At 38.9% G+C, this 21,598-nt stretch overlaps 1 protein-coding gene across 1 annotated transcript in view; it reads right to left on the bottom strand.

Moving 5' to 3' along the window:
- The window catches only part of LOC122797944 (zinc finger protein 808-like), a 665,304-nt gene that overhangs the window by 531,368 nt on the left and 112,338 nt on the right, over positions 1–21,598 (bottom strand). Inside the window, exon 3 of the mRNA XM_044066464.1 lies at positions 10,481–10,594. Within this exon, the coding sequence (XP_043922399.1) occupies positions 10,481–10,594 (114 nt within the window). The remainder of the gene's footprint in view (positions 1–10,480; positions 10,595–21,598) is intronic.

Below are 21,598 nucleotides of genomic sequence, written 5' to 3'. Positions count from 1 at the left end.
AGCACTTTGATGATGTGGCAGGTTTGGCATGCCTTGTCTGTTATTGGTAAAGAGAATATGGAAGTGGAATCTGTAACCCTTGTCTATTAAATCCAGAATCAGTTGTCCTTGGTTAAGATATGCCAGTTTTTGAGAATAAGGATAATTTTTCTGCCCAAAGAGCTTCTCTTTGAGCCTTGTAGGCGGTATGAGAATCAACAGTCATTGTGATTGTCCTTGTGGTGCAGCTGGGCTGCCAGCGCCACTTCTTTGATTTGGAGGTTGCCATTGGCGGCCCCTGTAGGATCCTCAGTATTGCCCTCTACCTCGGGCATGCCTGTTTTTCCCCTTTGAAACTTGTCAGAGTCTGGGAAGCTGACCAATTGGCTTTGAGAAGGCCAGTTTCTGCTGAACCTGGGTGGTTGTACCTGGAGGAAATCTTTGACTGTCTGTACTGATTTAGCTTTTTCCTCAATGGACTTCAACACATCTTGTGCATTAGCACCAAAAAGCTTCTGTTTTTCCAGAGGTGCATCAAGCTTTACTTTAACATGGTCTGGCAATGGCTGATCTTTTAACCAAGCATGTCTCACGTTATCACAGCCCCAGTCATGGCTGCCCCACACCACATGAAGCCTCCAATGCATCATAACCACACTGAAGAAAATGATTGTTAACCTGCAAGGGGTGTTATGTATATGATCCTGCAGTAATGCTTTTCTATCAATAGGCTCTGGAGAGGCTAACTTTTTCTGTAAATCATCAGTAAAAATCCTGGTACTGAAACATATGAAAAAGGCAGTTAAGTGACCTCATGGCTAGGGTGGTAGGAGGTATAAAAACTTTTTACCCCATCTCTCCAGGGACCTAGCTTCCTATCCGCTGGCAGTGGATTCTTGGCAGTGGAAGTAGCCACTCCCTTGGGGCCCTGTGAAATAGTTTCTAGATCTTACAGAGTGGGCCTTAAAAGAGATGTTTGTGAGTGTCAGGGACCTATATAATATCTGTCTGGCTTGACAGGAGCAGGGGGGAGAGAATCAGGTTAGCACTGGAGTCAGGAGAAAACATCATCCAAAACATCCATAACTGGAGGAATAGCTAAAGGTCTGTGCTGGGGAAGCTTGAGGGAAGGTATCGTAGCCTTTTCCTGGAATCAGAGAATTCCTGACCCTGCCATTTAAATAATGTTCCCACTCCTAGAGTGGGACTTCAACAAGCGAGAAATCCTCTGGAGGGGAGGCAGAGGGAATTGATTCCTCAGCATCAGAGTCCTCATAGGCCTGGAAGGATTCTTCTTGGGTATCTGAATGCTCCAGAATCCCCAGAGGCTTCATCCGGAAGAGAGGTTGATCAGCCTGCTCCAGTTCTGGGCCTTTTCTCTGCAGGTGGCTGAGAACCTCTGTCTGGGTGAGGCTGAGACCCCTGATAAGAGAAATAAGATCTGCAGCAAGAGACATGATCTGTTTATCAGAAGAAGGGGCCTGAGCAGCAGGTTTAGGATGGGCCTTGGCCTGGCTGGCTGCCTTATACGTGCAAAAGGCCTTGATGGACATGGATACAGGAGGCCTTGCAGCCACGTGCAGGGAGTAACCTTGCCTACGGGAATGGGTGTGTGTCGGAGTAGATCCAGAACTCGGTTTCGGGAGAAAATCAACAACCGCACCGAGGTCTCCGAGACCGAAGGACGTGTGCCTTTGTCAATGCGGCCTGGAGAGGTTGAATTACCGCTTCGAAGGGACCGAAGCACTAAGCGGAGGATTTAGGAGTTGCATCGGTGGTGGGCCGGGCGAGGATGCCGAGTCCTGGTCCTTCGTTTTGGTAGATTGAGTTGTCGGTTGATCCGACGGCATAATATCTTGAAAGAGTCACCAAAAAAGTCTTCGGCAAATTCTGCCCGGCACCTGAGAGTGCGCTTATTAAAGTAAGCACAGGCCGAGACGTCGTGGTCTGGGCCCAGGCAAGGAAGGCAGTAAGAATGGAAGTCCTTATGAGGTATTTGTTTACCACAAGACAAGCAATTATTAACTTTCTCAATTTGTTCTGACATCGGCTGAGGCAAGAAAAATGTTTAGCAGGTACTTAGCTTTTAGATGACTTCGTACTGAAAACACAGGAGCTGACCGACCGACACTTGCGAACTGCTTCTGCTTCGGGCACCGCACGGCAAGAAAGACTGGGGAAGATGGCGTCGGCCGATGCCTTTATACTCCAGCCGCTCTGACGTGAGAGGGGCGACACCAGCCGGCGCCGGACCCAGACTTTGGAATCCGGCCGACCGAGGGCTGCCTGAGGCAGGACAACCCATATGTTATGACTGCAGTTGCATTCTTGAAGGACATCATGGTGAAGTCTATGTTGGTGATGCTGCTGTTAATAGACCCAAGACAAGAAGGTGAACAGTATTCAGACCCAATTTACGTTATCTCAATCTAAATGATGTGGAAATTGCAGAGTCCTACAGGGTGGATACAGAAACACTACAGGAACTCTGCAACCTCTGTCTTCCTCAACTCAGAGCCAGGGCAAACCAAGGGCAACCCATACCTGTGAAGACAAAGGTATGTGTAGCACTTAGAATTTTGTCTACAGGTACCTTTCAGACACCAACAGGGGAGGTGGTGGGGTGTCACAGTCATCAGCATTCTGGATCCGCCATCAATTCCTGAATTCCTTATCTTGCTAGAGCTCCATTTGTGCCTGATGGAGAGTGCTTCTTCAACAATCTGAATTACAGGGTGTTACAGAAATCTTGAGACACCAGCATTATGAAATCTTCCCTGAGCATCATGTGTGAACAATCTTTTACGTGAATGCCAGTGACATAAAATAATGCAAAGCTGCATGGAAATACAATGCCTGGCTAAAGGGCATCAGACAAGATAATATAGTGTTTATAACTAATTCCTCTCTTAATCAAGGCATAATTATCAATATGAATAAATATTTATATTGAAAATAATTCCTCTAATAATCAGATGTCAGATGACAGATGTAAACCAGCTATAAGACTTTGCAGTGGTTTTTACAAATGAAAGCTCAGCTTGCTAACAGGATAAAGATAGAATGAAAAGGTCACAGCAGCTTGGAACTAGGGTCACACACTGACACACTCTGATGTATTGTAACAGCAGGGAATGACTCTCCTATTAGAAGTTACATAAAACGTGTATTAATCAGCAATTTCCACTTCTATCAAAACATTCCTAAACTATGTGTGTAAAGAATAAGCAGAATGTAAATTACATGTTTTATAAAATGTACATATATGCTAGAAACAAAGAATAAGAAAATGTATATTATTCTACTTCATACATTGTCTATAGAATGAATGACAGGAGCAGATGTGCTTTACACATGCATGCTGCAGATTTTTATATGAAGTTTCTATTAAGCTTTTGTATTACTTTGTAAGTTGCAAACTTTCATTAATTCTGAATTATTCAACAGTAATAATAATGTAAATATTAACTGCAGCTGTAACAATAAATAGTCTTTCTCATTAGAAATGTTATGTTAGACAATTAAGTAAGAACATATGATGACAAAGCAAGTTGAAGCAAGAAATGCTTCCATCTGTACTTGTTACAGAAAAGGGAAACCTGTGTAGTAGCAATTTTAAAATAAACTGCATGCCCAATTTAAGACACAATGTATGTCTAAAGAGGTAGGACTGCATCTGTCAAAATCATATAAAAAGTGCTGTACTTACTTGAAGTCTTTGTCAGTCAGATACATGAGAAAAACTGTGAAAGAAAACAAAAGCTAAAATCATGTGAGACTATACTAAGGGATACAAAGGCATTTCTGCGACTGTTATATAATAAGACCAAGAATATTAATAGAAATTATATGTTTGTGACAATGGATGTCACTTCACTGTTCTGATGATACCGAATAAATGGGGTATTGAGAAAATACGTGACATTCTGACCTTGAAACAAGTTTTTCAAAGCACTAAGATTAATTTGATATGTGAGTTGCTTGATATTGTCCTAGAAAATAATGTCTTTATATTCAATGACAAGTTTTATCTACAGAAAGTTGGTGTAGCAATGGGCATGGCAGTACTTGTGTTAACAACTTCGCCAACTTAGCATTGGCTGCATGGGAAAAGATCATGTATTAAGTGCTAGCAATAAATATGCTGGCAAAATTGTATGGTATATACGTTTTGTAGATGACGTCTTCCTGTTATGGGATGGTACTAGTGAAGAGTTGCAAGAGATGGTGGAGTACTTACATAGCACCACTGAATTTTTAAGATTTACTAGTCAACATTCCAGGGACTCTATTGAGTTCCTAGATGTTTTGGTTAAGAAGACAGCATTAGACGAACTTGCAACAGGGATGTATAGAAAATCTACATGGAGAAATAGTATCTTACATAAGACTGGTATGCATCCAACATTTGTACACAAAAATGTAGTGAAAGGACAATATATGAGAATAAGCCGCTTACATAATACAGATGAAGGCTTTGGGAAGACAATGACTATATTAAAGAAAGACTTCTTAAACAGAGGTTATAGTAAGAAAGACATAAATGAAAGCTCTAAATATACTATTGAAAATAGGGATGGGAGATGTAAACCGCTTTTCTCAAATACTATAGAAGATGTTAAAAGCAAGGAAGGTCATGATTTTAAAGTTAGATTCCCTATAACTTATTCAAGTGACATCAGAAGGTTCTGTAATATTTTTGAGAAGAATTGGAATGTTTTATTGTCGGATCCTGACTTGAGAGAATTGTTAGAAGATAGACCCAGCTTTTCTTTTAGAAATAAGAGGTCCTTAAAAAGGCAACTCTGTTATAAATCCAAAAACAATGAAAGAATGATCCTATCTGATGGGCAGGGGACTTTTCCTTGCAGAAATTGTACAGCATGTGACTATTTATATAATAAATCTACGTATAAACATTCTACACTAGGATTTATAATTGATATAGATTTTTATGCTGACTGCAGAACACAAAATTTGGTTTATTTCAGCTTCTGCACTGTCTGTCATACTTAGCCTTTTATATACAAGCCTTGAAAATGGTTTGAAACAGGTAAACAAAAAACTTCCCAAACACTGTCTTCCAACACCACGTGAAAAATCCACTACACCCTCTGAAACCTCGTTTGAAATATTTATTTAAGCTTCTCTTTAAACATGCACTTTTCGTCAGATTTAAGTATCCAACTTCATCAGAAACAAAACTTTAAGTTAATAATCTACTAGAGCATTTTATAGCACCCAAATCTCATTGAAATCACATTGAAGTCACGCACTTACACATGTACTACGCAGAGAGCTCACCCTACTGGTGAGACTTGCAACTACTAGTTAATTCTTTATTTTTTATTGTTTGTTTTTTATATATTGTTTGTTTAATTTCTACCTATGTAAAATCTCATATACATGCCAGTCGCAACTCAGAAAATATAATGCTATAATGAACAATGATAAAAAATATAAAAATAATATACTAACAAATGTAAATATAAAAATGTATAAAAAATCTCCAAGTAAAGAATTATGTTAAACTTTATATAACTAACAATGTTAAAATAGTTAAAAATAGATAAAAATAAAGTTTTGACTTGTCTCAGAGTCTCAAATCTAAAAATACAAATGAGAATTCACCTTAACAGATTTTTCAAGCGTAGGACACACATAATCGCATTACACTCATTCAGGCCAGGAAACTGGCAGGCATTCAGCCTCAATTGCCAACAAAGCTCTAACCTTTCTATATCGTCCGAGATGGCTGACTTATTATCAAAGGGACATACTTCTGTTCCAACTGCACACACCCAAATAGCTGACATTTTAATAGATTTAAAACTTTTTGTTCGTAAAATGAATTTGAATTTACTAATGGGTGATCATTTACCAACCCAGAATGATTACTATATTCCAAGTGTTTATAACCCTCCTACCCACTTGATTTGGTCCTTCTTCGAACAGATGTGCGAAATTGATATTAGGAACTCACTGTTTAGTAGTAGGCATGGTAATTTCCAACAACACAATGTCTCAAGAGAGGAAAGGGACATACTTAACTTTTTGAGTTCCTCTTATGTGAGAATTATGAAACCAGATAAGACAGTGTTTGGGAAGTTTTTTGTATGCCTTTTATATAGGCAAGACCAATAGGTGTCTAAAGGAACGTATCCTTGAACACCTTAGAGATATAACAAATAAAAAAGGCACAAGTGCTTTAGCAAAACATGTGGAAGAAGAAGATCGGAAACATATTTTTAATTTCATGGTTTTAGAAATAATAAATAAAAGTAAGAGGGGAGGTGATATAAGGAATAAGGTAGAGGAAGCCGAACAAAGATGGATTTTACTACTTCAGGCAGATAGGTCTCCTGGATTGAACAATGCTGTTTCCTTGAAACCTTTTTTAAAATCCCGACCACTAAAACATTAAGCAATATGGATTATTACATAAAATGTGTCTGTTATATGTATATTTTACTTCATCTTATGCAGAATATAAGGCAAATTAATGTACTGATGTATGCAATTTTAATTAGTCTATGTCATAGTTCTATATGTGTTTTCATTGGTTGAACCATATTTTAAATACCAATGTTTTAACTGTTTTTATGAGTCTGAAGAAATGATCAGCTGACTTAGATTGCGAAAGCGCTTACTCTTGTTTAATAAAGTGGTGTGAAACTGAAAGTGAACCGTTTCCTACCTTGACTACTACATCTCAGTTACAACTTTTGGTTTTATAAAGGGCACTACTGTGAAGCTGCAAGTGATTTATTTCCTGACGTGGATTATTCCATTTTATCTTCAGCTGTGGTCTAACCATTGGTCTTTTCATTTTTTTCACATGAGAAAAACTGTACTGACCCGACTGGAGAGGCCTTGCTTTGCTGCTCAAGAGGGCAGATCTGTTGCCTCTGGATCTAGAACTCTTACCCAAACTGACATGCGGTACACTCAAATTGAGAAGGAACCTTTAGCAATTGTGTGCGCATGTTCAAAGTTCCATGGTTATATTTATGGTTGAGCAATCCAGATAGAAACTGACCATCAGCCTCTAGTCACTGTTTTAAAGATGCCCATGCATTCTGCTCCAGCAAGACTACAAATAATGATACTCAACTTGCAAATGTACAATTTCAAAATGATCTATACAAGGGTAAACTTCCTTATCTGGCTGATTTTTCTACCAAAACACTTGATGAGCTGAGCGATTATACAAAAACTGATCCAATTTTGCAAAAGCGTAACCACTTCATCAATGTAGGATGGCCGTCAAAACAATACTGTGTACTGCCAGAAGTACAACCTTACTTTCCATACAGAGATGAGATGCTGATTGAAGATGGTATTATTTTCAAAGGTCCAAAAGTTGTTGTTCCTACTTCCTTACAACATGAATACATTCAGATTTTACATCATGGCCACCCAGGTTCCGATTCTACCAAAAGAAGGGCGTGAGGACTAGTACTTTGGCCTTCTCTAGCAAAAGACATTCATGAAGTGTTTTCTTTTTGTTTAGCAGTACTAAGCCACATTTGCAAAAAGAGCCACTTCAGCTAAGCAAAATACCTGAACTAACTTGGTCAGCAGTAGCAACTGACATATTTGAGTGGAACAGTCAGTATTACTTAGTGTTGGTAGACTCTTGTTCAAACTGGCTTGAGAAATTTTGCTACCAAACCAAATGTACAGTGCTGTTATTACTATGATGAAATGTCATTTCTCAGTCCATGGTAGTCCACATAAAATTATTTCTGACAATGGTTCTTAGTTTACCAGTCAATTGTTTCAGAAATTTGCTAAAGAGAAGGACTTTATCCATGTTACTACCTGTCCTGAATATCTTCAGTCAAACGGCCTTGCTGAACGTGCAGTACAGAGTGCAAAGCAATTACTGGAGAGGTCAAAACGTGACAATACTGATATTTTCTTGAATTTACTTAATCTCAGAAATATACCCCATGACAACCTACTAGGTTTGCCTGCTCACAGACTTCTATCTAGGCAAACCAGATCAACCTTGCCTATCAGTTCTAGTTTGTTGGTGCCTAATGCTAAAAACACCAGAGCAATCAAAGCCCAACTTTTTAAGAAGCGTTCTTTTCAGAAGTCCAGCTATGATAAAATAAGCAGATTTCTTCATCCGTTAAAAGAAGGAAAGACAGTGGGGATGCAAATGACCAAAGGCTTTGACCAAATTGGTCAAGTGAGAGGTATATGTACAAGCTGAGATCCTACTTAGTGGAATATGAGGGTATAGAATACAGGAGAAATCTTCTTCCTGTATCAGAATTGATATCACAGCATTGCACCTGTAATATAGACTCTAGATTTCAGAGCAACCCCGACAATGTTCGTACCGAGGAACATGTTGCAGTATCCATTCCCATTCCTGATGATGTCAAAGTTGAACATTTCTTGAAGACAGTCCCCATTGCTAGATCCAATTATGAATTTTATGTTACAAGATCCAGTAGTACTGCGGTGGTGGTGCTGCGGTAGCGTTGTCACCTCTCAGTAAGACATTGTCCCGCTCGATTCTCAGCTAGAGCGTCTTCTGTGTGGAGACATGCGTGAATGGGCGTACCTTCGTTGAAGGTTGTGTGTCAGGGCTGGCAACTCGGCACGTAAAAATCTACTGCCAATCATTAGCGGACCGGAGTTCCGCTGTGGCGGCCCCTAACCAGGAAAAGCCGAAAGACACAACAACATGTTACAAGATCCGGTCATACTTCTAGACTTACAGTAAAATACACAGCAACTTGGGCATAATTGTTTTATATGTGTCTAATTTTGTATGACTGCATGTCATATAACTAGTTTTGTATAACTGCATGTCAAAAGATCATTTCTGTAAATTAGATGTCACTGATTACTGTCATTTCGTACAAGGACTATTTCTCAAAGAAGGAGGATGTTGATCAGAGCATGTGTATGTACCTTTAAGAATCATTTCCAGATGTAGCACATGCACATAAATACAGACCATGTGCAGGTAGCAGTGCCACTTTGAGAGAACAGCCAGAGTGTTAACATGTATGAGTGTGGTAGTCAGTCTGTTTATAAGTTTAAGTTTAAGTTACAAAGCCTCATTTCTGATGTGTTTGTGTGTAATAAAGCTGCTTGAACAGAACCCACAAATGTTTGTCTGTTTTATCTTGACCAGACGAGTAACAGTAACCTTATGGGGAACACCTAGCAGTAGGCTGTACTAAAAGTAAATGGAACTCCTTATAGTGAGAACCAGAGGATGCAGCACATTTGCTGGCTGATAAAATTTAGCTCCAATTTTATCCCTGTATAACTCCCAGGAAATACCTTCTACCATTTCTTCCATGACTACCACTAAAGAACAGTTCTTCACTACACTCTCCAAAGCTAAAACACTACTCCAGTTGGTCCTGGTAATATCCCAGGATGCCACCTAAATAGCTTGGAACATGACTTGTTAGGCCCACTAGATTCTCTATTCAGCCACAGCCTCTAGACAGGCTTATTCCTTAGGGAATGGAAGACTTCAACGGTCATCCCTCCACCCAAAGAGGGCTCAACAACAGACCTAAAGAACTACAGACCCATATGTCTGACTAGTCTTGTATGCAAGGCCATGGAAAGAATTACCATGGATCTGATAAACAAGGACATAGGACATTGTCAGACACAAACTACTACAATTAGATTTTGTCAAGGGCAACTCATACTTACTAAACCAGGTGGACGTCTTTGAGAAGAGTCACTAGAGGCACAGATGAAGGCAAAAGGTGCATACTGCCTACCTTAACCTGGCACAGGCATCTGACACAATACCTCAATCAGGTATTACAGATACACTTTACACATTTAGGCATAAATGTCACCTTATATTTAGCCAAATGGCTCATGGATAGGACAAATGAAATTAGGGTGAAGGATTCCACCTCTGCCAACAGGCCTGTTACCAGTGGTTCCCCACAGGGCTGGAACCTCTTCTTTTGAAGTATACTTCTCTGAAGTCAAGGTAAATGTAGAAGGCCTTTGGCTGACCAAATTTGCTGATGACTGCAAACTGAGTGTAATCATGAAATCCCTCAAATATGTAGATATCCTCCATAAGGGTCTGACACAGACAAATAAATGGTGCCAGAACCATGACCTAGAACTCAATGCAAGAAATGCATAATTATATCCTTTAGGAAGACTAACACCCTGCAAATTACAATATTGATAACACCCTCCTAGGAACAGACATCAGTGGTGTTCTTGGATGTGGTTATTTAGCAGGAGCTTCCTTTCCGGAGTTGTTTTTTCTGATTGCATGAGGTGGAATTAACTTTTATTTTATAGTACTTTTAGAAAAAGGTTCTTATCTGTCTTGGCCCAATGTGTTGCTCTCTGCTGGAAATGGAATATTTTCATATTTTTAAAGGGCTGATACAGCTATCCTAAGTGAGAACACATTATCTTGTTCCACTAAAATTCTAACTCACCTTTACCTGTAAGTGTAAATACTCAGTTAAAAAGTACTTACTTCTCATACAAGTACAAGAAATTTCTTTCTGCTGCACAGTTTCTCCTTCAGTGTCAGTTGATGTTTCATGTTTCATAATATTTAACCAAAGATGGTCCAATGGGATGTCATAACCTGCAAATAAAAATATGAATGAATAGCAGTTAAACTGTGCTTCTCCAGGAGTCATTATACTATGTTTCTTACATGGTTTATCAAACACATCCGAAGGTGAAATCATAAAAAAAGAAAAAAACACAGGAAAGTAGAGTTGTATATGTAAGCATCCCCATAATAGTAGATGTCTGACTAGATCACTGTTGGCAATAGTGTAAGCAGTATACGTGTTAAATCAACAACTTGTATATACTTATTGCTTGTAAGTCCTTTGTAATTTCTCTGTAAGTGTCACTGCAGTGTCCTTGTAATTTTCTGTACTTCAACTTTGTAATCTTTAGCTGCTAGATTTTGTACTGCGGTGCTCTTCTCCCTGGCCCTCTACTGAAAATGGGTACCTTTGGCCCAGTGGAATTTTCTGGCAAACAAAAAGCAAATAAATATCCTGCTAATGATATGATCAGCAGCCAGCATTCAAAGCTTCACTGCACCTTCCATGCAGCCAAACCACTAACTGGCTCAGGGAGAGACGCATAAGTCCAGTGGTTTTGGTGCCAAATCCTTCAGAGCTTTCTTGTTTAACAGTAAGGGAGGCTAGATCCCTGAGAAAAAGCAAAATGCCAGAAAAAAAAAAAGAGAAATATCCACACTCTGGCAAAAAAACAAAAAGGGAGAGTGAGAAAGTGTAGCCCTGGTGAAACAGTGATCTATTTAATCATTTATTTATTTGTTGACATTTGTCGACCGGGTTTGTCCAGCTGGGCTTCTGGCCCATTTTCAGTGGAGACCCGAGGAGAAAAGCTCCAATGGTACATTTGTAAAGCATAGTACAATTATACACAAAAAGTACAGAATAACAATTAGATATAGAGACACTGTATACAAATATTGGTATAGTATGCATAGAGTTAATTGTAAAACAAACAAAAGTTGAGTAGCATCGTTTTCCATTAAATAGTTCAATACTCATCTGGTAGGTATATGAAGTTATATACATGCATTACAGGTCATTTTGTGAGTACAGTAAGAAAGGGAACTAATTATAAAGGGAGAAGACTAGGTGGGGTCATAACAATGGCAGGTTCTAGACTTGAGAAGGTGATGTTTTAGTTCATTTTTAAAGTGAGAAGTGTGGGAAATGGACCGCACACTGAGAGGAAGTTTGTTCCAGGCATCATCTACTGTTATGGTAAGTTTACTTCATGTGTACTATTTTCATCAATAGATCACTGTTGCAGCAGCATAAACTGTATGGGTGGATTACAAGACCTTAGAAAAACTGCAAATTGGAAAAAAATCAGATTAAGAATCCTGGAGGACAGTTCTAGCAAAAATTGTCCTGGACCTAGAAAAAGAATCCGGTTTGTAATGTTTTCTAAAAGTATGTACAGGCCACCAAGTTACTGCCTCTGGCACGTATATAGTGTCTACCACCTTCCAAAAAGGCACAGAAGCCAAAACCTTGGTAGAGTGGGCCTTAACCCTGCTTGGAAGTAACTTGTTATGGTGAGAACAGCAAAGAAATAGCATAAGATAACCAATTTGAAACTGCTTTGACACTGTTCTGTTTTCTTACCCTCATGGGAAATAAATAGCTGATTGGCCTTCCTGAAGGATTTTGTTCTGTCCAAGCAGTATCTGAGCTGTTTGTGGACATCCAGAATAAAAAAAAACAATCTTTCTCCCTTGTTTTAGGTTCTAGAAATAATAGAGGCAGATGTAGTTTAAAGTAAAAAGCCCTTTGGGATTTAAAATTTTACAAAATACCCTTTTGGGGAAAAAAGGTGGCTGGCTAACCTTGGCCCGTTCGTAATCCCCAGGGTCAACTGGTTAATTCCCTGGGGGGTTTTGGGGAAAAATTTTTTCACACAAAATTGCCCCGCCTTTTTTTTTTCAAAAAAAAAAAAAAAAAAAAAAAGGAGGAAGAAAAAAAAAAAAAAAAAAAAAAAAAAAAAAAAAAAAAAAAAAAAATAAAAAAAAAAAAAAAAAAAAAAAAAAAAAAAAAAAAAAAAAAAAAAAAAAAAAAAAAAAAAAAAAAAAAAAAAAAAAAAAAAAAAAAAAAAAAAAAAAAAAAAAAAAAAAAAAAAAAAAAAAAAAAAAAAAAAAAAAAAAACCCCCCCCCCCCCCCCCCCCCCCCCCCCCCCCCCCCCCCCCCCCCCCCCCCCCCCCCCCCCCCCCCCCCCCCCCCCCCCCCCCCCCCCCCCCCCCCCCCCCCCCCCCCCCCCCCCAAATTTTTCCCCCTAAACCTCATCCTTAGGGCCCCCTTCCCTTTTTTTTTTTTTTTCCCTGTTTTTTTTTTCCCTTTTTTTTTGGTATCCCCCTCCATTTTTTTCCCCCCCCCTTTTTTCCCTTATCCCCCCAGCATCCCTTTTTTCAAAAGATATTTTAAAACTCTTTCATTCAGGCAGTCAAATGAAGCATTTTCAGTTTGGAGCATATCAAATAATCCCTGCTTGTGTAAATCCGTTCTGTGGGAAGCTTGTAGCAATTGCCCTTAGCCAGTTTCAAGAGAAAGAAGAACTGTTGCCTGTGCCAAGAGGGAATTACCCCAATTATATTTGGGGAGTCTTTCTGGATCTTTAAAACTATTTTTGATTTTGACTTTAGTCTTATTAAGAGTACAGTTTGATGTACTTTAAATATTATTTTACTTCAAAGTTTTTTTTTTTTCTTGAAGTCTTAAAGTCGTTGACTAGGGTGAGTTAAGAAACACTCAAGTGAGCATTTATTGACTTAACAGGAATTAGATCAGGTTAATTAGTGGGAGGAGCTGAAAAAACAGTTTTCTTATTAAGGTGTTCACCTACATTCCACTCCAGCTCCAAGAAACACGAGTTTCAAACTACTGCTTGACTGCATTCATTTTTTGATTTTTTGCATTTAAGGTTTGGATATGTCCATTATGTTTTGATTTTAGTATTATTATATTACAGTTTTTTGTATTTTAAATGTTGTTTTACATGCAAAGTTTTGTTTTTTCTTTGAGACTTAAAAGTTGTTGGCTAGGGTCAGTAAGGAAACATTCAGTTTACATTCATTCATATAATAAGAATTTGATCTAATTATTAGGAGGAGCTGAGAAACAGTTTTTTCATTTTTATTCCTATCCAGCTACAACAGCTCTGAGCTTATAACTCTGTTTGACTGCACAGATTTTTGGATTTCTCCCTCCCACCTGCCAGTGCTAATTTCACTGGGCACTGACACATCAAACCACTACGGTTTTGCATCATCCTATTCAATTAGAACACAGTGCAATATTCAGAGTGTTAGTTTAAATTGTGTATTGTTCCTTTCTGCATTTTTTTTCTTATTTTAACCAAAAGTACTTGGATTTTATGTGGTCTGTCATCATCATCTTCTTTCGGCTGTTCCCGTTAGGGGTCACCACAGCGGATCATCTGTTTCAATTTCTTCCTGTCCTCTGCATCTTGCTCTGTCACACCAACCACCTGCATGTCCTCTCTCACCACATCCATAAACCTCATCTTAGGCCTTCCTCTTTTCCTGTTACCTGGTAGCTCCATCCATAGCATCTTTTTTTCCCAATATACTCAGCATCCCTCCTCAGCACATGTCCAAACCAATGTAATCGTGCCTCTCTGGCTTTGTCTCCAAACCTTCCAACCTGGGCTGACCCTCTAATATACTTATTCCTAATCCTGTCTGCCCTTGTCACACCCAGTGCAAATCTTATCTTTAACTCTGCCACATCCAGCTCTGACTCCTGCCTTTTTGTTAATGCCACTGTCTCAAACCCATATAACATAGCTGGTCTCACTACCCTCTTGTAGACCTTCCCTTTCACTCTTACTGGTACTCATCTGTCACAAATCACTCCTGACACTCTTCTCCACCCAATCCATCCTGCCTGTACTCTCTTCACCTCTTTTCCATACTCACCATTACTCTGAACTATTGATCCCAAGTATTTAAACTCATCCACCTTCGCCACCTCTACTCCTTGCATCCTCACCATGCCTCTATCCTCCCGCTCATTCACACACATATTCTGTCTTAGTCCTGCTGACCTTCATTCCTCTTCTCTCTAGAGCATATCTCCACCTCTCCAGGGTCTCCTTCACCTGTTCCCTACTCTCACTACAGATCACAATGTCATCTGCAAACATCATAGTCTACGGAGACTCTTGTCTGTCAACCTGTCCATCACCATTGCAAAGAAAGGGCTCAGAGCTGATCCTTGATGTAATCCCACCTCCACCTTAAATGCATCCGTCACTCCCACCGCAGACCTCACCACTGTCACACTACCCTCGTACATATCCTGTACCACTCTTACATACTTCTCTGACACTCCCGACTTCCTCATACAATACCACAACTCCTCTCTAGGCACCCTGTCATATGCTTTCTCTAAGTCTACAAAAACACAATGCAACTCCTTCTGACCTTCCCTGTACTTCTCCATCAACACTCTCAGAGCAAACATTGCATTTGTAGTGCTCTTTCCTGGCATGAAACCATACTGCTGATCACTAATCATCACATCCCTTATTAACCTAGCTTCCACCACTCTTTCCCATAACTTTATGCTGTGGCTGATCAATTTAATCCCTTTGTAGTTACTACAGCTCTGCACATCACCCTTATTCTTAAAAATAAGTACCAAAACACTTTTTCTCCATTCCTCAGGCATCCTCTCACTTTCCAAGATTTCATTAAACAATCTGGTTAGAAACTCCACTGCCATTTGACCTAAATACCTCCATGCTTCCACAGGTGTCATCTGGACCAACAGCCTTTCCATTCTTCATCTTCTTCATAGCTATCCTTACTTCCTCCTAGCTAATCCACTGCACTTCATGATTCACTATCCCCACATCATACAACTTTCTCTCCCTCTCATTCTCTTCATTCATCAACCCCTCACAGTACTCTTTCCATCTGCTCAACACACTCTCCTCGCTTGTGAGTACATTTCCCTCACTATCCTTTATCACCCTTACCTGCTGCTCATCTTTACTAGCTCGGTCCCTCTGTCTAGCCAATCGGTACAGGTCCGTTTCTCCCTCCTTAGTGTCCAACCTTACATACAACTCTTCATATGCCTTATCCTTAGCCTTGGCCACCTCTCTCTTTGCCATGCACCTCATCTCCTTATACTCATGTCGACTTTCTTCATCTCTCTGACAATCCCACTTCCTTACCAACCTCTTTCTCTGTATACTCTCCTGTACTTCCTCATTCCACCACCATGTCTCCTTGTTGTCCTTCCTCTGTCCAGATGTCATACCAAGCACCTTTCTAGCAGTCTCCCTTACTAGCTTTGCTATAGTTACCCAGCTATATGGTAACTCTTCACTGCCACCTAGTGTCTGTCTTAATTCTTCCCTGAACTCCACCTCACAATTACCCTTTTTCAATTTCCACCATTTGATCCTTGGTGCTGCCCTTACACTCCTCCTCCTCTTCTTGCTCACCGTCATCCTACAAACCACCATCCTATGCTGCCCGGTCACCACTTTACAGTCTCCAATCTCCTTCAGACTGGCCCTACTACATAAGATATAATCCACCTGTGTGCATCTTCCTCCACTCTTGTATGTCACTGTATGCTCCTCCTTCGTGTTAAAATATGTATTCACCACAGCCATGTCCATCCTTTTCACAAAATCCACTACCATCTGACCTTCTACATTCCTTTGCTTAACACCATACCTACTCATCACATCCTCATCCCCGCTGTTCCCTACACCAACATGCCCATTGAAATCTGGTCCAATCACCACTCTCTCACCCTTGGGTACAGTCATCACCACTTCATCCAACTCCAAAATTTTTCTTTCTTATCCATCTCACACCCAACTTGTGGAGCACATGCACTAACATTCATCATTACACCATCCATTTCCAGCTTCATAAACATCACTCTATCCGACATTCTTTTCACCTCCAAAACACTCTTAGCATACTGTTCCTTCAGGATAACTCCTACGTCATTTCTCTTCCCATCCTCAACATGCTAAAACAATTTGAACCCACCTCCGATACACCTAGCCTTACTCCCCTTCCATCTGGTCTCTTGTGCACACAATATACCAACCTTCCTTTTGTCCATCATATCGGCTAGATCTCTTCCTATACCAGTCATTCTGCCAACATTCAAAGTTCCGAGCCTCACTACTACAGTTCTAGCCTTTCTCCTTTCTTCCAGCCTTCGGGCATACCTTCCCCCTCTTCTCCTCCTTTGGCCAACAGTAGCCCAATTTCTGCCAGCACCCTGTTGGCTAACAGCACTGGTGGTGATCTTTGTTAACTCGGGCCTCGACCGATCTGGTATGTAAATATTTACTGCTGTCCGCATGAATGATTTGGCAAAGTTTTACGCCGGATGCCCTTCCTGACGCAACCCTCCCCATTTATCGGGGCTTGGGACCGGCACAAAGAAATGCACTGGGTCGTACATCTCCAGCGGCTGGGTTCATGTGTGTGTGTGTGTGTGTGTGTGTGTGTGTGTGTGTATATGTGTATATATATATATATATATATATATATGTATATATATATATATATATATATATATATATATATGCATATATGTATATATATATATATATATATATATATATATATATATATATATATATATATTATATATATACACACACACATATACACACATACATACATACATACATACATACATGGGCTCACTTCAGAATCTCGAATTCCTGAAAACTTGAACTTCATATGGTCGTGATCATATGATCGAGTTTACAGAAACCCGAAATTCCGAAGTGAAGTAATAAAAAAAAAAAAAAAATAGTCAAAGACATAATTTATGTAGGCAGGTAAGCCCCCTCACCCCCCTACTTAAATATACCAACTCCGAGATTACGCTACAGTGGGGAAAAGGGAAATCTCTTGTTCCGCACTGTATGCAGAAGAGCAGAATGGGAGATTTCCCCGTTTCCTCGCTACAGTGCGATCACATAAATAGTATATTTAAGTAGCGAGGGTGCAGGGGGGCTTGCCCCCCTGCAGAAACATTACATTTAAGTAAATTATTTATTTATTTTTTTACACTTTAGCATTTTGAGTTTTTGAAAACTCGATTATATGGGCTTGTCCATATGAGATACGAGTTTTCAAAAGTTTGAGTTTCTAAAGTGTTCCCATATATATATATATATATATATATATATATATATATATATCTATATAGGAATACTTTTTGTCACAGAAAGTACACTTTAATGACCACCAGAAAGCTGACTCCACTTTATCGAAAGTGCAGTTCAATGAAAACTCACTATTGCAAACCACACGTAACCAAACAAGGGTCAGCAGTTCTGGGATCCTTTGACAGAACAGGTGCGGTGCTTTTTCATCGCTACTAAAATTTGTAATGGTAGGGGAACCTATAAAGCAAATGGAGCTGGTTAATATACATCACAATACAGTGAAGACCTTTTCCCCACTGTAATGTGATCTCTAAGTAGCAGGGATGTGGGGTCACAGCCTCGCACATGGGGACACAGAGTGGCTTGCAGTGTTTGTGTTGTATTTTGATTACGTGAGTTTTTGTTGAAATGCAGTTTCACTAAAGTAGAGTTGGTTTTCTGGTGTTTGATAAAGTGTTTTTGGTGATGAGAAGTAGACCCATATTATATATATATATATATATATATATATATATATATATATATATATATATATGTATGTATATATACACACATATATATATATATATATATATATATATATATACACACACACATATATATATATATATATATATATATATATATATATTTATATATATATATATATATATATATGGTTCCCTATCAGAAGCCTGAAACACTATAAGCTTGAAAATTCAAAATCCCGAAAACCCAAAATCCTGAAACTCAAAATCCTGAAAACACAAAATGGACATACTGACGTCATTGTGGCTTTGCTATTGTTAGCCCTGTGGAGTTAGGTCATGCGTTGGGTTCAGGTAAGTGTGCGGTTGGTTTTATGTTAGGGTTAGGGGCGGTTTAAGTGAGTTAGGGTTAGGGCGCAGGTTAGGCATGTATGCAATAGTGACAAATATTGCGGTTAGGGGCGGTTTAAGTGAGTTAGGGTTAGGGCGCGGGTCAGGTGAGTGTGCGATAGTGACGGACCTTAGGGTTAGGGTTAGGGTCAGGGTCAGTTGGTAGATATTAGTGTCTTTATAGTGACATATTAGCATTATTTGTGTTTTCAGGATTTTGAGTTTCAGGATTTTGGGTTTTCGGGATTTTGAATTTTCAGGCTTTTGGTTTCAGGATTTTGATTTTCAAGCTTATAGTGTTTCAGGCTTCTGATAGGGAACTATATATATATATATATATATATATATATATATACACATATATATATATATATATACATACATATATATATATATATATATACATATATATATATATATATATATGTATATATAGAGAGAGAGAGAGATATTGTTAGAGCATGCTCAACAAGGTATTAAGGTTGAAAGTAATTCTGCTACAAATATGCAACATAAGTAAGGTATAAAATAAAGCTTGCTTGAATGTAGAAATAGAGTTTGGCAATATGTGATTAGCATCCATACTAAATGACTGTGGCTTGAAAAAATAAGGAATCTGCTTAATGGACATGTTTCCTTACAGACTCAGCAAAAATCTTCAGACTTAACAAAAATGTGAAAACAGGATGTATGCATTTTACATTGTCAGTAAGAAAGTTAACCTGCTTCATTAAAGACTGGACAACAGGAAAACAATCTGTACGTGTTTCTATCATATGACACTGTTAATCAAGGAAGTTTGAATGAACATGCTTTTATCAACTCAGCATTTGTATGTGTTTTTCTGCAGGATGTTTTCTTAAAGACAATATCAGCATTGTTTCTCTACACGATGGAAAACAATTCTATTACATGTTTTTCTGCAAACATCAGCAAACAGATGTTCTCATACAAAGTCCAAAATAGAATACCAAGGACAAAAACAGGATGTAAAACCACTATAAAGAGAATATAGCAAATGAAATTGTTATAAGTATTTTGTACAGGAAAGTTATCTTCTATGGTGATCGAGAAGTAAAAAGTGGTACAGTGTAAATAAAGCTGCAACAGTAAATCCAGCCAACAAGACCCTTAGTGTCGAAAGAAGACTTCAGATCCATCACAGCACCTAGCACCTTGATAATTCATTACATATACATACATATATATATATATATATATATATATATATATATATATATATCTTCTATATAAAAAGTAAAAACAAATATAGAAGAAAACTATCAGTTGCTAACAAGCACTTCTACCCAGAGGCAAAAAGACAAGACTGTAGTGTGTTTTTAGTGCTTTCATTGTTTAAAAGTGATAAGAACGTCATCAGAAATCATTAAATACATGCACATTCTATCAATAAAAACCTGTGTTATGTCAATCACCTAATATTTAAATAATGACTATTTGGTTTCAGCCAATTTTGCAGTTAAAACAGGTACATCTTCCATCAAAGTGACTATTCAAGCAATTAACCAGCGTAGATTGAGACTGCAGAGATCGGAACAGGTCACTGTGGGGGTGGTGTCTGTTAATGCCTGTACCACCAAACACTGCACCTAATATCAAGCTAGTCAGTGAGCCCTGGTGGAGTTTCTGCATTAAACAAAAGTTGCCATCTAAGTTCTAGAACTTAGAGTAATGTGTCCTGGTCACTGATAAAAGGCTTGACTTGTTATAGTACTAATAATTTGAAACTCTGAAATCCCCAGCAAGTAGTACTGTGTTTCACTAATACATTGTGGAGATCACGATTCTTAATTGCTCCACAATGCTCTTTGATGTGGTCTGCCAGCCAGAGAGACATTTTACCTACATAAAATGCATTGGAGTTGGTGCAGATACTTGCATATACCATACTGGTGCTGTTGCAACTGAAGGTGCTTTAGAAATTTCTGTAAAGTCGTTGTGCAGAAACTTGTATTGGTTTCCTTGTAGAATGTGTTTGCAAGTGACAATACCTGTAGGGGAACCAGCCTGCAGGATGGGAGTCCAAAGTGCTGGACAGAAAGAAAAATGGGGGATCTCTTAGTCACTGGAATTTCATTTTAGTGTGTTGCATTTTTTAAAACTAAAAGTGGATTAGGTGCCTAGAGCCCAGGGGAGAGATTGCGGTTGCTGCAATAATGTCCCACTTCCTGGTCAGAATCTCCATGATGGGAATCATGTTTCTAGAGATTGGTAGTGGGAAACTGAGGGTGAACTCGGCTACAGGAGTATTTATGGGATTCATGTGGAATCCCTGTTTCAGTATGCGCAGGAACTTGGTATATCTGACTTTGCTGGAGCCTTGCTGTGTCCTGACAGAGTGCTCTTCAAACTATCTGGATTTATACACAGCTGAGTATATTTTTCTGGCACTTCAGAGTTGTGTACTGGTAATTGTTGTTTGACTAAATTTAAATCATTGCTGGCTGACTTCAGAGTTGTGCACTGTTATTTTTGCTTCACTGTATAGTTTTTCAGATCTCTGCTGAAGGTGTTGGTTTTCCCATACCCACCCTCCCTATTCCTGTGTTGTTTAAATTTGGAAGTTTTTGCAGTTGCCCGCCCCCACTGTAGATTTGATCTGGGACACTCCCCCCGGTCCCATCTCTTTACCTCATTCTACCTAATAGACTTCTTCTGCATTGTTTTTAGTCATTTTTAATTTAATTGCATTTTTAAACTGTTTGATCTAACATCGCTACATACTCGTGTGCTAGCTTGCACTGCATTTGAATTGTTTTGACTGCTGTTTTAGCTACTTTTCTGTATATATATATATATATATATATATATATATATATATATATATAATACCTTTCCTGTAACTAGTGTAGTCCAGATTCAGATTTGCTGTATCCAGGACTGTATGTAAGCTTCTGAGCCCCCCCCAAAGCTTTCTGTGTTGGCGGGAAGCCTTCTAGCTTATCAGTGGGAGTGGTAAGCGCTAGGTAACCTATCTACCACATAAGGAGTGGTTCTAG

Source organism: Protopterus annectens, chromosome 3.part1 (genome assembly GCF_019279795.1).
Source record: "Protopterus annectens isolate FY-2018-M chromosome 3.part1, PAN1.0, whole genome shotgun sequence".
NCBI lineage: Eukaryota > Metazoa > Chordata > Ceratodontiformes > Protopteridae > Protopterus > Protopterus annectens.
Note: the sequence above shows the minus strand (reverse complement) of the source record. Positions and strands in the feature narration are given on the sequence as shown.